Below are 15,296 nucleotides of genomic sequence, written 5' to 3'. Positions count from 1 at the left end.
CAGGTAGTTATTTTTTTTTTTTTGTAGCTCTTTAACTATTATATGTGGGAAGGTCAATTTTAAGTGTTTACTCCAACACTCCAACCCTAGGAGAAGGGGAACTCCCCTAGAGTTCTTGCCTTTAAACTTTACAAAAACCAGGTCTTCATCTACCCAGTGTGATAGTTTCTTATATAATCATGTATATTTGAATATGAATATATTTTTCAGCTGAAGTTTGAGAAATGCAATGCTCACCTCTAAATATGGTCGTATAAGCAGAATTAGAAATCACAGATGCTCTAAAATTTCAAAACCAATAAAACCACAAGCTTAAAATTCTTATCCCCTCAATTTTTCTGTACTGTGAATTATACATGCAAAGTAAAATATAAACATTAAAATGAAATAGTTTTAAAATGATTGTAATTTGGGTTTCTTCAATTTACTGGAATCTACTTTTTAGTCACTTCTGAAAGGACCATTTTCATTTGCCCAAAGAGAAAAAAAAAATCCCTCATTCACATATTTCAAAGTTGTAAAAGTCTCAGATGTCATACTTTTCATCGTGAGTCTACTTGACTGTCCTCATTTATTGAAACTTGTCTGAATTTCCAAACTGTGTATCATTGTTTTTATTCATAAGAGTGTGTCTTTCTGAGTTTTAAAGGTGCTAACAGGTTAAAAAAAATTACTATGGCCTGAATGTTTGTGTCCTCCCCACCCCCTGCTGAATTCATATGTTGAAATCCTAACCATGACTTGATGGTATTTGGAGTTGGAGCCTTGGGGAGGTAATTATGTCCTAAAGGAGGAGATTTGATGATTAAAATGGGATTAACATCCTTATAAAAGAGGCCTGAGGGAATGTGGTCATCCCTTCTACCATGAGGACACAGCAAGAAGGTGCCATCTAAGAGCAAGAGAGTCCTCACCAGAAACCTGGTCTTGGACTTCCCAGCCTCCCAAACTGTGAGAATAAATTTCCATTGTTTATAAGCTACCCAGTTTATAGTATTGTGTTACAGCAGCCCAAATAAACTAAGACAAAAATGAAGTGCACTAATCTGAGAATTAGATTCTTAAATAACCCAAAGAATTTAGGATGATTCAACAGCAGATTATAATACTTACATTTCATTGTGGATCTCAGCTAGAATTCCTTATCTGAAAATGCTCAGCTGTAGGAAATTTTTACCCTTCATTGGCCCTAGCTGTGCAATAATATGCAAGCATGCTTTGATTTTTAGTTAGACATTATAGAGGAAGGATCTTTTACAGAGTGGCTCACTTTTAATTTTTCAAATGGATATTTTTCTTCTTGGGGCTGTTTTTGTGGTTTTTAGTTGTAGGAAGTGTTGACCGCTACCGTGAGGCCTATTGGCTGAAGGGCTGAGGTTACTTTGTCCCACATAATGCATTGTCTCCTTGGTGGGTGTACTTCTGAAAGTCAGATTAGGACATGAGGCATATTTGGGGTTCATTTTCATTAGAGAACTTTCCTTTTCATCCTGGCACTCAAGAACATTTTAGGTAAATCTTTTAAGGTTTTACTGGTCTGAAATAACACACAATAAAATCTTTAAAAAGTAAAATTTTCTCTACAATTCCTTTGAATTCTGGGGCAAAGCCCTTTTTCTTTCTTTCTTTCTTTTTTTTTTTTAAAGAAAATGTAATTTTATTAATATTTTTTACATTCTAGGATGTTGCAGAACAGTTGGGAGGGAGAGGAGAGGGGAAAGAGGAAGGAAATGGATGGAAGAAGGGGGAAGGAGAAGCCCTCTTTTTCTAATATTCAGAATACATATATTTTTTCTCTAATACTTCCTAATATCATTTCTTGCCTTGTTCTTTCTATCATGAAATACTATTGCCCCAGCATTATATAAATGCCCAATAGATTTCAGACAGGTAAATTCTGAAGAAAATCAAGAAACAAGGCAAATAATTCTTTGATTCTGCCTTGCTCAATCTAATATGGAGAACAATTCAGATTCTAGAAAATAAAACTTCTAACTTGGCTCTCTTTTTGTAATCGTTAAATAGAGGAAGTAAGGGTGGGTGCGTAATTTGTAAAATTTGAAATATTTTGACTTAAACTTAATGATTCAGAAAAATAAGAAAAACCCCTCACAAATATATCATCTCCTCTTTGCTGTAAGCAGAATTTGGCAGGTGCAGCAGCTGAAACACCCTTCTTCTAAAGAGTTTTTTTTTTTTTCTTTTTTATCATTTTAGTTAATGAACAGGATGCCAAATGTCATAAGTGAAATATATTAGGGGAAATCTGAATAGACCAGAGAACATTTAAACATATCTGCTGTGTCACAGACCTTTGTGAATGAAAACACATGACAAAGATAAAAAGATTGTTTGTAATCTAGGCTCTGTGGTATTTCAAGACTGTTTAAGTGCCAGAATTGTCAGGCTGAAAATTACATCTCCCTGATGTTTGCTGATAATTTTTAATTTCTTAGCCTCTTACAACCACATGGTTATCAAATAAAATCATTTTCTAACAAAAAAGGTAAGTTGACAAGAGGAGAAAAAAACATGACTATTTGGTATGAATGTGGTCTGTAACAATTAAGGAAGTGATAGAAACAATTACGTAATACAAAGCACAGTTAGTCATCCACAAAGCCTCAAGGCTGTTTCTTCTACCCTCATTGAATTTCTGAGCTGAAATACTTAAACTTCATTTGGTTTTAGCTTTAATATTAACAATTCAAATTGAAATAAAAACCATTTTGAGTTAAACACCATTTACAATAAAATTCTCACTTGTATATAACAATGTTTATCATACAATTCCATAGGTAATAAAAAAAATAATAATCCCATGTGTTGTCTTGAAGCATGTGTTAATTTTAATGGGGGAAAGACCACTTGAAATTCACTGAATCAACCTCTAGGAAGGTTTATATCTAACTAATAAGTATTTAATAAATGTTACATGCTGCTGCTATTGCTGTTGTTATTACAGAACATGACTGGATCAAAATTCCAAGTAGATCAGAGTTAAATTTTTTAAAATAATTTAAATACGTAAACCATAAAAAAAGAAGAAAAATAATCTAATATTTATCAAATCTCTGGATTGGAAAGAGTTTTAAATCTTAAAAATGATAAATGAAATCAAAAGGAAAAGATCAGTTTGTCTACATACAACTGTTGTACATTAAAAAACAAAATTAAAAAGCAAAAACCAATTTGGGGAAAATATTTCAACATTTATGATAAAATGTATACAATACTGATATCCTTAGAATATAAAGAATACCTAAAAGTCAGTGTAAAAATGGGCAGAACACAACTGTAAAAAGAGAAAATAAGAATAAAGAGGTTTTTTAAAACGTTTAACTTTATCACAAATCAAATACATGCAGAGTAAAGCAATAATGAAATGCCATTTTACCTATTAACTAGCAAAGATAATACTCTACAGCAGTTTATTATCCAGTATTTTACATATGACTGGCAAGGGCAGGGTAAGGAAATACCGAATCTGTCAAAAGTCATTTAGAAAACAAAGGGGTGGTAAAACAGCACATTCTGACGGCAAGGTTTTAGCGGAATAGGCACTTCCATACATTACTAGTGGAAGAACAAAGTAATACCATCCCACATTACCAGAATTGGGCAATATCCACCAAAATTATGGATTCATTTAATATTTGACCCATGAATTCAACTTCTGGGGTTTATACTACAGATACAGACGTTTCTGTATAAAATGACAGATGAACAAGATTATTCATTGCAGTAGCATTGTTTGTATTTTCAAAGAAATGGGCATAATCCTATAGGAGACAATAGGAGGCTGTTCAACAAGAGCAGATTGTTGAACTACAATGTGATATGTCCACATAATGGAACTGTTCTAAAAAGAATAAAGCAGCTTTCTGTGCACTGATACGAAAGAACTCCAGGATTATTATTCAGTGTGAATAGTAAGAATGCTATCTTTTGTGTAAGAAAAAAAGGGATAGTTATATTTGGTTAGTAACATTCTTCAACATTCTACAGTAAGATTAGATTAAGTTCAGTTTCCTCCAATATCTACAAAGATGCTCTCCATAACATTATTTGTAATAACAGTTCTAAAAGGTCTATGATAGGAGAATGGTAAAGCAAATTATAATAATCCATACAACAAGATACTATTTAGCTACAAAAAATACCATTTATAGTGAGTTTGGAATAACTTAAGGATTTTTTTCAAGCAAAAATGTTAAGTAAAAAAATCATATACAACATGAATTCAATATATAATACAGACAATTAAGAGAAATCATAAGATTATTTAAATGCTCAATACACATGTAAATATCAATGATATTTTCAGTGATAATGTAGTATATAGTTTAGACAAATTGCTTTCCAAACATCTATTACTGAGGAAAATGACACTAGAGGAGGAGGGATGAGAAGGGGTGTGGAAATAAAGATTCTTCAGGAACAAGGGACATTGCTATGTCAGGAAAGGTAAGAGTGGGAGACCATTTGTGGTGAGCAGCAAACTGAAATCATAAGGACTCAGTTCTTAGGGATATGAGTAGAAGTGGAAGAGAGGTACAGAAAAGAAGGCACTAAAGAAACATAAAGTCAGTACTTTGAAAACTTGCCAAAGGTGAGCGATACCTCTCCCTATTCTTCAATATATGTGATTGCCTTTTATTTTTTATTTTTTATTTTTTGTCTTTTTCATGACCCGTACTCAGCCAGTGAGTGCACTGGCCATTCCTATATAGGATCCGAACCCGCAGTGGGAGCCTCGCCACGCTCCCAGCGCCGCATTCTCCTGAGTGCGCCACGGGCTCGGCCCGTGATTGCCTTTTATATTTTGTCAAATCTCCCCCCATTACCACCATCTCTCCTAGTTTTGTCTGGAGAAGAGGAAAATACTGGAAAGGCCTGCCAGTGAGCTAGCTTCACCATGATTTATTCACAGCATTCATACACATACTACTAGAAGCTGCTCCATCCTGAGATCTTTTATGCCCCAAGGGCTGGTATGTGTTTGAGTTAGCAAAAATGATATGCAAATTCAAAAGATGTAAAGATTATAGTATTAAAACCGATTTACAAGAAAGGAATGCTATTTATAAGAAAGCATGTGGTAGTTGGGGGAGGGGTAAACAAGGGAAAGAGAGGATAATTTCAAATATCTATAAAACAGTATCAAGATTCTATAATAGATGGGATCATGGAATAACAAAGATGTATACGAGCTAGTATGATAAAATGGAAAGTTTAAGACTAAAGAACTGAATTCAAAATTCCAGCTCCACTGCTGAACTTACATGTCTGTGGAGGATAAGCTAAATGCTGCAGATACAGCAGGGTACAAGATAGCTATGGAAGACAAAATTTTAATAAGTACTAACAATAGAGTGAGTTGGTGCTATAGGAATAAAGAGTAGGTATATTTGATATAATCTAGAAGGGTTACAAAGGCTTCCTGGATTAATTAATGATAAGGTCAGACCTGAATTTGAATCCTAAATAGGAGTTAGGGATCTAAAGTGGAATTGGAGGAGTATTTTAGATAGGAGTAACAGTAAGTGCAAAGACCCACAAGTTAGTCTTGTATATCATACAGATAGATCAAAGAAATTATGTAATTGATAATTATGGAGGCTGCAGTCATAGACTAGTCATTAAAGAAGCACAAGTATCGTATCAAGGGCAAGTAAAATGGGATAATAATCAAAATAAACAGTAGGATTTTTTATTAATTCAAAATATTTATTGAGCACCTATTACGTGCCAGGCACTGTTCTAGGCACTTAGGATATATCAGTGAACAAAGCAAACTAAAGTCTTTGTTCTGATGAAGCTTACATTCTAATACAGGGTGAGAGACAGTAGACAGAAAACATACTATAAATGATACGGTACATTACAATATAGTTAGTGCAATGGGTAAGGTGGATTGGGAGTATAGGTGGGCAAAGGCCTATTTCAGTAGGCCAATGAGAAGGTGATGATTGGGCAAAGACTTGAAAGAGATGAGGGAATAAGCCTTGCAAATATTAAGAGAAAGCACATTCCAGGCAAACAGAAAAGCCAGCATGAAAGCCCTGAGCAGGACTGTGCCCGGTGTGCTTCAAAATAGCAAAGAGAGTGATGTGGCAGAACAAGTGGGCAAAGGAGCAAGTAGTAGGAAGTGAGATCAGAGAGACAATGAGGGATGGTAGCAGACCTGTGGGATCTTGTAGGCCACTGTGAGAATTCAGTGGAGGGTTGCTTGCTCCTTTCCTCCTGCCCCAATACATAGAAGATCATGAAGAATAAGAGGTAAGAGGAGAGACCAGATAGTCTAGCCTCGGCAGGGATAACATTAAGAGCAGTATCCTTTAGAAGGTAGAAAGAGATCAGAGGAATGATCAGTCATGGTAGGGAGAGGGGATGCCTCTTTTGGAAGAACTGTGCTAGAGCCTGCTTAGGAATGCTAATTACGTTCACCTCTTAGCAACTTTGCATTCAGTGACTTTATGTTGGTAGCTTGAAATTGGTCATGGTGGGAATAGTTACACCATGGAAAATAGCAAACGCCACAAATCCAGGCACTTTTTTTTTTCTTGGTGAGCTGGTTTAGCTGTATGCAGATGATGCTTCTTCAAAGAGTGGTAGATAACAAGGAGGAGAATCTGGCTGTACCCTCAGCCATATTCTGAGGGTATATAAAGGAACACAGAGGCCCTAATGAGGCTCTTCTGTCAATCAACAAGAGGGTTAGTTAGGTCAGTTACTTGGAGAAAAAATGACACGGGTCTGAAATAACCTGCAGGTGGAGACTGAGCCTGGCCTTGCATGAGAAAATAAATAAAGCAACTGCCATGCAAATGTGAGGCGAATCAAGTTCAAATAGACCACGAAGGCCAAATTTGCATATGTTTCTCTTCTTTCTCTTCTGTTTGTTTGGAAGTGTGGGAAAAATAAACAGCCTCCCTAGACAGAAAGATTTTGAAGGTATATATTCCGGCCTTTGAAGAAAGAGGTTACAAGAAGGCAAAAGAATTTAAATCCATGGGGGAAGACACATTCTGGGTCAAGGACAGAGAAAGGGTACAATGAAGCCAGGAAGGGACTAATAGATTAAGTAAAATATTAAATGATGTGGCATAAAAATATTAAGTTCTACTACAAATGCCTAATGATTACTTATAATTTAGTCTTTCATAATTTAATCTTCAAAAAGATAATTCTCTGGGTTAAAATCATTTTTGTTTTCTTTACTAGATGAGATAACTTGAGAGAGGACCTCTACAAGGGCTCGCTGGCTGGCTGCCTGAATGCGCTGGGATGGATTCTCCTTTTGGTTTGGCAGTCAGTTGCTTAGCTGCAGGCACTTATTCCCTACAGGAAACTCTAAAAGGTTTTAGTTTTAAAAATAAGATGGAATTCTTTCAGATTTGTTACCTAGGACACTTAAGAACTTAAATTTGACTTCACAGGATGGTTTTACAAAAAAATAAGAAAATCAAGTGCTCACAAGGTTAAATTTCAGGAAAGCCCTCCTGGATGCAAGATAAAGGCGGGGTGCAAAGTGAAAACAAAAGCAGTCGCAAAAGCAGTTGGAGTTAGAGAGGGCATTTGATTTCACTCTGCACTCAAGACAGCTCCTCTGCTGACTGACACAGGTTGGTTCTTTCTTTCCTCATTCTGACTTGGGTATAATGTTTCTTTAAGCCCAAAGACTTTGTATATTTACCTATAGAGTGGGAGTCTTGATGCATAAAAGTTTAAATGTTTACATGTTCAAAAAGTGCTATTTCAAAACAGCTGTACACTTTAAAATGAAAATCTGAATATAGCAAGAAGAGAGTATCATTTTAAATAGCATTACTTGTCAGTAAAACTTTGATAATGAGAAAATAGGTTTTGCTATACCATTTTTTTCTGCTTTCTTTCACAAACACTAATTTTTTCCTTATATTAATTGTAAAGACATTTAAAAGTATTTCTATGTATCTGCCAGAAGGATCATTTCCACAAATAATTTCCATTCCTACTATTATTTATTCACATTTTCAGTAAAGTTAATTCCTAAAAATATACTTCTTTAATATCTTATATTATTTGCTCATATTATTCCTTATCATCAGGTTCAACACTTCTGTGATGAAAAAAAAAAGAGAACAAAGTTCATATTGTGTTAATAATTAATGCATAAGAAAATGTAGACCAGAGTAGTCTTCCTGATTGGAACTTTTCAAATAATCTGAATTATAAATATTATCATTTTAAACTGTTGGCACCTGGTTTTTGCGTAATGAAAGCAGTTCTTTTATGAGGTATCTTTCCTCAGGGGGCCTTCTTTACTTTGCTTTACTCATTCAAAATGGATTAGCAAGTATAAGAATGTCCTTTTGACAATGTACCATAAGTTGACACACTGTTTTGAAAATAATGTTTTCATTACTGATTCCATAAGATTATTTAAAATTCTTCAAAGGATAAAAATATCAAAAGGAAGAAAGGCTAAAAAAAGAAAAAAGCAAACCAAAACTCAGTACTATAATAACAACATTGGAAGTCATTACTATGTATATTTTAAAACTTGTGAATTCTATGTAAGCTTATCTTAATACTATGGGGTGCTAATAGCCAATATAGTACAATTTGTTGAGACAGGAGATTTCTGGCATATCATCTATCCATCCCAGAGTAACAGCTTTATACCTGCTGGAAAAACTTTAATTTGACAAATATTTACTGAGAAGCTAGTGTGTGCCAGGCATGGTAAGAAGGTTTTAAATACAAACACAAATCAAACAGATCACACTTTGGGGAACTTAGAGCACAGAGAGACAAGGTAGTCTGGGAAACACATCTTTTCTTTGAGAGGTATGTAGAGATTGATACTTGATTCTTCTGGGGAGGTGACATCCAAATTAACTGAGTAGGAATTGGCCCTTCAAGGGAAGGGCAGGAAACTATGTCAGATAAAAGAATAGAATGAGCACTGATGCAGACACATGCTGCTGCGTGGTGTGTGCCAGACAACTGCTGGAACATCAGTACTAGCATTGTCTACAATGTGGGGCACAGAGTACGGAGAGGTGGGTGGCACCACATTACAGAGAGCGCCTTGGACATCATGCTAAGGAGCTTGGGTTATGTCTTTCAGGTGAAGTGATGTGTCTTCCAGGTGAGGAGCTCAGTAGGGGAGTGACAAATTGGCAATTTAGAGATAGAAACAGTTGGGTGGCAGTAAGAAAAATGTTTTTGACGAAGAGGTAGTAAGGAGAAATCACAACAGTAGGATAACAGTTAGAAAGATACTTCAGTAGGCCAGGTGAGAAGCACAATGGTCAAATTGTGCACATGTGCCAAAGAGTGCAGATTAAAAGGAGGAGACAGATTCCAGATGTATTTGGAAGGTAAAGTCAGAACGTAGGGACTGCTTAGAAATCAGGGGTGAAGGTAAGAGAGAAGTCAAGGATGGTGCAGATCACAACTTGGATAATGAGGAGGACAGTGGTGCTACCAAAAGATAGTTTACAATAAGCAACTAGTAATAGGTTTTGGAGGGAAGTTGACCAAAGGAGACCTTGTTTTATGGAAACTAACTAGTGAAATTCAGTACAAATGGTGAGAAAATTTATTTAGCTTATTTAAATTAAATTTGTAAACAAGTAACATAAAAATAAAAAATAAAATAAATTTTAAATAAAATAATTTATTTAAATTTTTAATTTAATTTATGGTAGATATACTCCATAAGACTCACAAAGTTATGTAGGTAAAGATTATAAACTTTTTATTTTTATTTGAACTCTGACTAAATTTTTCATATTTTAAAAACTTTTTACATAGGATTTAAATATTTATAAAATTCCCCAGGATTTTATGTTTATCATCCCTGTGTAAATCCCAGCTCCTACACACAGTGTTTTAAAAACAGAGAATGAATGACTAATCTTGGGAATATGCTCCAATGTGGCTCCCATTAAAGCATTTCAAAGAGTGCCAGATTCAGTCTCAGATATGTTACAGCAAAGATCTGTTATCTGGGGAAACAATAAAACATGTGCTGGATAAAACTGTTTCCTTTTAAGCACTATTAAAACGAGAATCCTGTACTCTTTTTGCCATCTAGACTGCAGCCATGGCTTTGGAACAGAACCAGTCAATAGATTACTACTATGAGGAAAATGAAACGAATGGCACTCACGACTACAGTCAGTACGAAGTGATCTGCATAAAAGAAGAAGTCAGAAAATTTGCAAGCATTTTCCTGCCTGCCTTCCTCACGATAGCTTTCATCATTGGACTTGCAGGAAATTCCATAGTAGTGGCAATTTACACCTATTACAAGAAACAGAGAACCAAAACAGACGTGTACATCCTGAATTTGGCAGTGGCAGATTTACTCCTCCTTTTCACTCTGCCTTTTTGGGCAGTTAACGCAGTTCATGGTTGGGTTTTAGGGAAAATGATGTGCAAAGTAACTTCAGCCTTGTACACAGTAAACTTTGTCTCTGGAATGCAGTTTCTGGCTTGTATCAGCATAGACAGATACTCGGCAGTAACTAAAGCCCCTGGTCAATCAGGAGTGGGAAAACCAGGCTGGATCATCTGTTTCTGTGTCTGGATGGCTGCCATCCTGCTGAGTATACCCCAGCTGGTTTTTTACACAGTAAATGGCAATGATAGATGCATTCCCATCTTTCCTCACCACCTAGGAACATCAATGAAAGCACTGATTCAAATGCTAGAGATCTGCATCGGATTTGTAGTGCCCTTCCTTATTATGGGGGTGTGCTACTTTATCACAGCAAGGACACTCATCAAGACACCAAACATTAAGAAATCTCGACCCCTCAAAGTTCTGCTCACAGTGGTTATAGTTTTCATTGTCACTCAGCTGCCTTATAACATTGTCAAGTTCTGCCGAGCCATAGACATCATCTACTCCTTGATCACCGACTGTGACCTGAGCAAACGCATGGATGTTGCCATCCAAATCACAGAGAGCATCGCACTCTTTCACAGCTGCCTCAACCCAGTCCTATATGTTTTTATGGGAGCCTCTTTTAAAAACTACATTATGAAAGTGGCCAAGAAATATGGGTCCTGGAGAAGACAAAGACAAAATGTGGAGGAGATTGCTTTCGATTCTGAGAGTCCTACAGAGCCAACCAGTACTTTTAGCATTTAAATGTAAAACTGCTCTGCCTTTTGCTTGGATACACATGAATGATGCTTCCCCTCAGATAAAACATCTGCATTATTCGGACACTGAAATCACAAATACTATGGTTGCAACTTGTAACAAAGAAAGGGTTAAGGAGTGGGGCAAGGATAGAAGCCAAGGAGAAGAGGAAACAAGATGATAAGTATACAAAACCTCAAAATTAAAAGTAACAATACAGGAAAATAGTAGTGACAGGCATAAAAAATAAAAAAATAAAAACCACTATGCTATAAAGAGGAAGATCTTTGTGGTGATGAAATAGTTTTGCATCTTGATTGCAGTACTGATTACACCAACCTACACATGTGATACCATGACATAGAACTATACACATACATTGTGCCAATTTGAGTTTCCTGGTTTTGATATTATACCATAATTATGTAAGATGGAACCATTCCAGGAAACTGGGTGAAGGATACTCAGGACTATTCTTTACTATTTTTGTAACTTCCTGTGAATTTATAATAATTTAAAAATAAAAAAAGCTTTTAAAAAGAAAAAAGCCTACTATGCTATAAGTTAGACCATCTAAAACAGACTAATAAAGAGGATCATTTTGAGGCACTTATAATTATTTTCAATCATCTAAATTTTAATACAAGAACAATTTTCCTGCATAATTTTAGTACTTGAATAATTATGCAGCAAAACAATTTTTTTTCCTATTTTTTTTATTGAAACATAATTGATTGTACATATTTGTGGAATACAGTGTTGAATATCAATACTTGTGTGCAATAATGTGATACTCAAATGAGGATAATTAGTATAGTCAACCTTACACATTGTAAGCATTTTTTGTGGCCCTTTACCAATTTCTTGCTAAATCCCACCCTCCCCCTTTCCCACTTCTGTTGGCCTCAATTCTGTTCTCTCCTTTTGAAAGTTCAGTGAATTATTGTGATTGTTGTATTTTCCTTTCTTTCTTTCTTTTTCTTTAGCTCCCACTTATGAGTGAGGACATGCAGTATTTCTCTTTCTGTGCCTGGCTTACGTCACTTATAATTTTCTCTAAGTTCATCCATGTTGCTGTGAATGGAAGAACTTCTTTCTTTTTTACAGCAAAGTATTCCACTGTGTTTGTGTGTGTGTGTGTGTGTGTGTGTGTGTGTAACACATTTTCCTTATCCAGTTGTCTGTCCATGGACATTTAGGTTGGTCCCAACTCTACTGATCTATTGTAAATAGACCTGCAATAAACATGGGAGTGCAGGTATCTCTTCAACATGATGATTTCCATTCCTTTGGGTATACATCCAGCAGTGGGATTGTTGGATCATATAGCAGTTCTGTCTGTAGTTGTTTAAGGAACCTCCATACTGCTTTCCATAATGGCTGCACTAATTTACAGTCCCACCAACAGTTAAGAGGGTTCCCCTTTTTCCGCATCCTTGCCAGCATTTGTTATTCTCTGTCTTTTTGACAATGGCCAGTCTAACTGGGGTGAGATAAAATCTCAATGTGGTTTTGATTTGCATTTCCCTGATGCTTAGTGATGTGTAAGTAATTTTATAAAATTCCAGAAAAAATAACAGCTAACGACCAAAAAAAATACAAAATACAAAAATAAGCTTTTCTGGTCTTTCAGTACATTCCTATTATGTTTCTACACACATAATTTGCTTCCATGATGTCAACTTTTTTTAGTATCAACTAGTTATCCTGATAATGTTAGGTTTATCATGTATGCTCTAGAAGCAGTCCTGAGATTACCAAATTTATGTGGGTTCCAATTTTTATAACTTCCTAAAGAACTCATCCATTTATGAGTCTGTTACTGAGGGATGACTAAAAAATGTATTCTCCCATGCATAAAGTGCTTGTATTTTTAAGCAATAAAAATATGTACCACAATAAATTATTTTTAATAACATATACAGCTAATCTTTTTAAAAATTATAAAAAAGTTATTATAATCCATGTAATATGCCCCTATTAAAATTAAATTTTGATACGAATTACATTGGTCAAAAACAGTACACACTAACAAATTTTATCTCTCAAATTAAAAAAAAAAACGTGTTTTCTGCTCTTAAAATAAACATCAACTAATCAGGCCATGTTATTTTAAAGTTACTTTTCCTTTTAATTACTATTTCTAAATTTGAAAATGTTTTCAAAAGTAAAATTCTAAGAATTATGATTATGAAACAATAACTATATCAAAGGATTCTAGCACAGCATCTGGCACAAAGAATCAATCTGTTAAATGAAAAGATTATGCTGAACACTCACCACTGCTCCACCATTTCTTGCCATTAATTACATAGCTATCTCCATCTCGTTGGATGCTACATTCAATATTTGTGGCATCACTTGAAGCTACATCAGGCTCTATAAATAAACAAAGGCTGAATTTACAGGCAGGCAGATAGTTTGCAAAATAGGCTTAGATAAGAGAATGTAAACTCTTTGATAACAGAGGCATCCTCGTCTTTTTCATCTTCCTATCCTTCCCTCATTCCACCCTGATTCTCCCATACCCTACACATAGTAGGTATTCAATAAATGCGCATTGGAAGAATAAATGAATGAAGTATATAGAACACTGGGGATTAGTATTTTGAACTGTGTTCTTGGCTTCTTCATTGATATATGACTTGGGATATAACTCACTCAGTTTTTTTCTCCAATCATTAAAAGTAGATGAAAATATTATTTTCTACTTCTCACAGTGGAAATCTGTAATAAATACTGGCCAGTGCCCCACCATATTGTTTACTGTCTTAAGTAATTTCTAACTGTGCCTTGCGAATTCCATCACAAACGCTTTCACCAATTTGCAGTAGTCCCCCCTTATCCACATGGGATACATTCCAGGACCACCACCGGATGCCTGAAACTGTGGAGAGTACAGAACTCTTTATATATATATATATATATATATATATATATATATATATATATATATAAATTCACTACGTTTTTTCTCCCATACATACATGCCTGTGATAAAGTTTAGTTTATAAATTAGGCACAGGAAGAGGTTAACAGGAACTAATAATAAAACAATAATATGGCAATATATTATAATAAAGGTTACATGAATGTGGTTATGGGTTTATAGAAGAGTTGAGTATTTTGTAAGTATCAACATAAAATTATCACAAAGGTGAATATTTCATACATAAGGGTAAAAAAGATCTTAAATATCCATAGATGGCAATTTTAGAAATGCAAGTCAAAAGACTATGAAACTAAGTTTACTCTGCTGCTAATGCTAAAACAAGCTACCATAAAACATCATCTGGTGTCCTCCCAAAGGGGAGGACAATTTTATTCTGCACACTTAAAAATGTCCCAATTTAAAACTGGGCTCAAAACATAGTCAAATTTCTGGCCATGGGCAAATTTGATTGAAACACAGAGCCACATCCCACACTTCTTCATCTCATTTATAACAACTTCCGGATGACTGAGTGCACAACCGGAGAACGGTGATGTGCTTTTACCTGTCATACAGAAGCAGGAGGCAATGTTCCCTTGAAGAAGAGGCTCAAGCCATTGCTGCTTTTGCTCCTCACTTCCATATAGGTGCAGTACCTCCATGTTCCCAGTGTCTATACATAAGAAAGAACATCTGTTTTGCATTTAAAAAATTTACCAATATGAATGAAATCCACAATTTTATGTAGATAATACAGACATGCATTGTTTTAAAGCAAATGTTTGCTAACAAAAATATTTTTGAAACATATAGTACATATTACTTACAATGATGACATGGCATGAAAAGTTACAAGTACATGGCATTTGGTGCATATTTATTCAAATTGTTCTGAATCACAGACTCTTGAAGGTCTAGTCCATCCCAATGAAGCATGGCTTTAATGAGGTTTAACTCAATTAGGACTGAAGGAAAAACTTACTAGCCTAAACCTTGCCAGTCATATTGCAAATGTGCCCTGTTAGAGGTGATTGCAATGCTCCTGGGGAACAAAGAACATTACATGTCCTACTGAGATTCCAGCCCTTAAGTCTATTTGCTGTTCCTCAAACACACCCTGTGCTTTCTAACTTCCATGTGTTTGCTTGGGCCAAGCCTTCTCTCAGGTGAAATTCTACCAATCATTCATAAGTAAATTCCTGCTTACTAGCCACCTCC

General features: G+C 35.2%; 2 protein-coding genes across 2 annotated transcripts in view; one reads left to right on the top strand and one right to left on the bottom strand.

Annotated features, from left to right (window-relative positions):
- The window catches only part of ACAD11 (acyl-CoA dehydrogenase family member 11), a 94,392-nt gene that overhangs the window by 36,702 nt on the left and 42,394 nt on the right, over positions 1 to 15,296 (bottom strand). Inside the window, exons 12-13 of the mRNA XM_063114071.1 lie at positions 14,644 to 14,751; positions 13,427 to 13,525 (exon numbers count right to left, since the gene is read on the bottom strand). Of these exons, the coding sequence (XP_062970141.1) occupies positions 13,427 to 13,525; positions 14,644 to 14,751 (207 nt within the window). The remainder of the gene's footprint in view (positions 1 to 13,426; positions 13,526 to 14,643; positions 14,752 to 15,296) is intronic.
- Positions 7,576 to 11,637, top strand: ACKR4 (atypical chemokine receptor 4). Its single transcript, XM_063114072.1, has 2 exons — positions 7,576 to 7,628; positions 10,091 to 11,637. Exon 2 carries the CDS (start codon positions 10,100 to 10,102, stop codon positions 11,150 to 11,152), a length of 1,053 nt encoding a protein of 350 aa, XP_062970142.1. The 5' UTR covers positions 7,576 to 7,628; positions 10,091 to 10,099; the 3' UTR covers positions 11,153 to 11,637.

Source organism: Cynocephalus volans, chromosome 11 (assembly GCF_027409185.1).
Source record: "Cynocephalus volans isolate mCynVol1 chromosome 11, mCynVol1.pri, whole genome shotgun sequence".
Classification (NCBI taxonomy): Eukaryota; Metazoa; Chordata; class Mammalia; order Dermoptera; family Cynocephalidae; genus Cynocephalus; species Cynocephalus volans.
The sequence above is the reverse complement of the archived record's forward strand: the minus strand, read 5'-3'. Positions and strand labels throughout refer to the sequence as shown.

Excerpts from the sequence above, each read along its gene's own strand:
- ACKR4 (XM_063114072.1), top strand. The coding sequence starts at position 10,100 with ATGGCTTTGGAACAGAACCAGTCAATAGATTACTACTATGAGGAAAAT.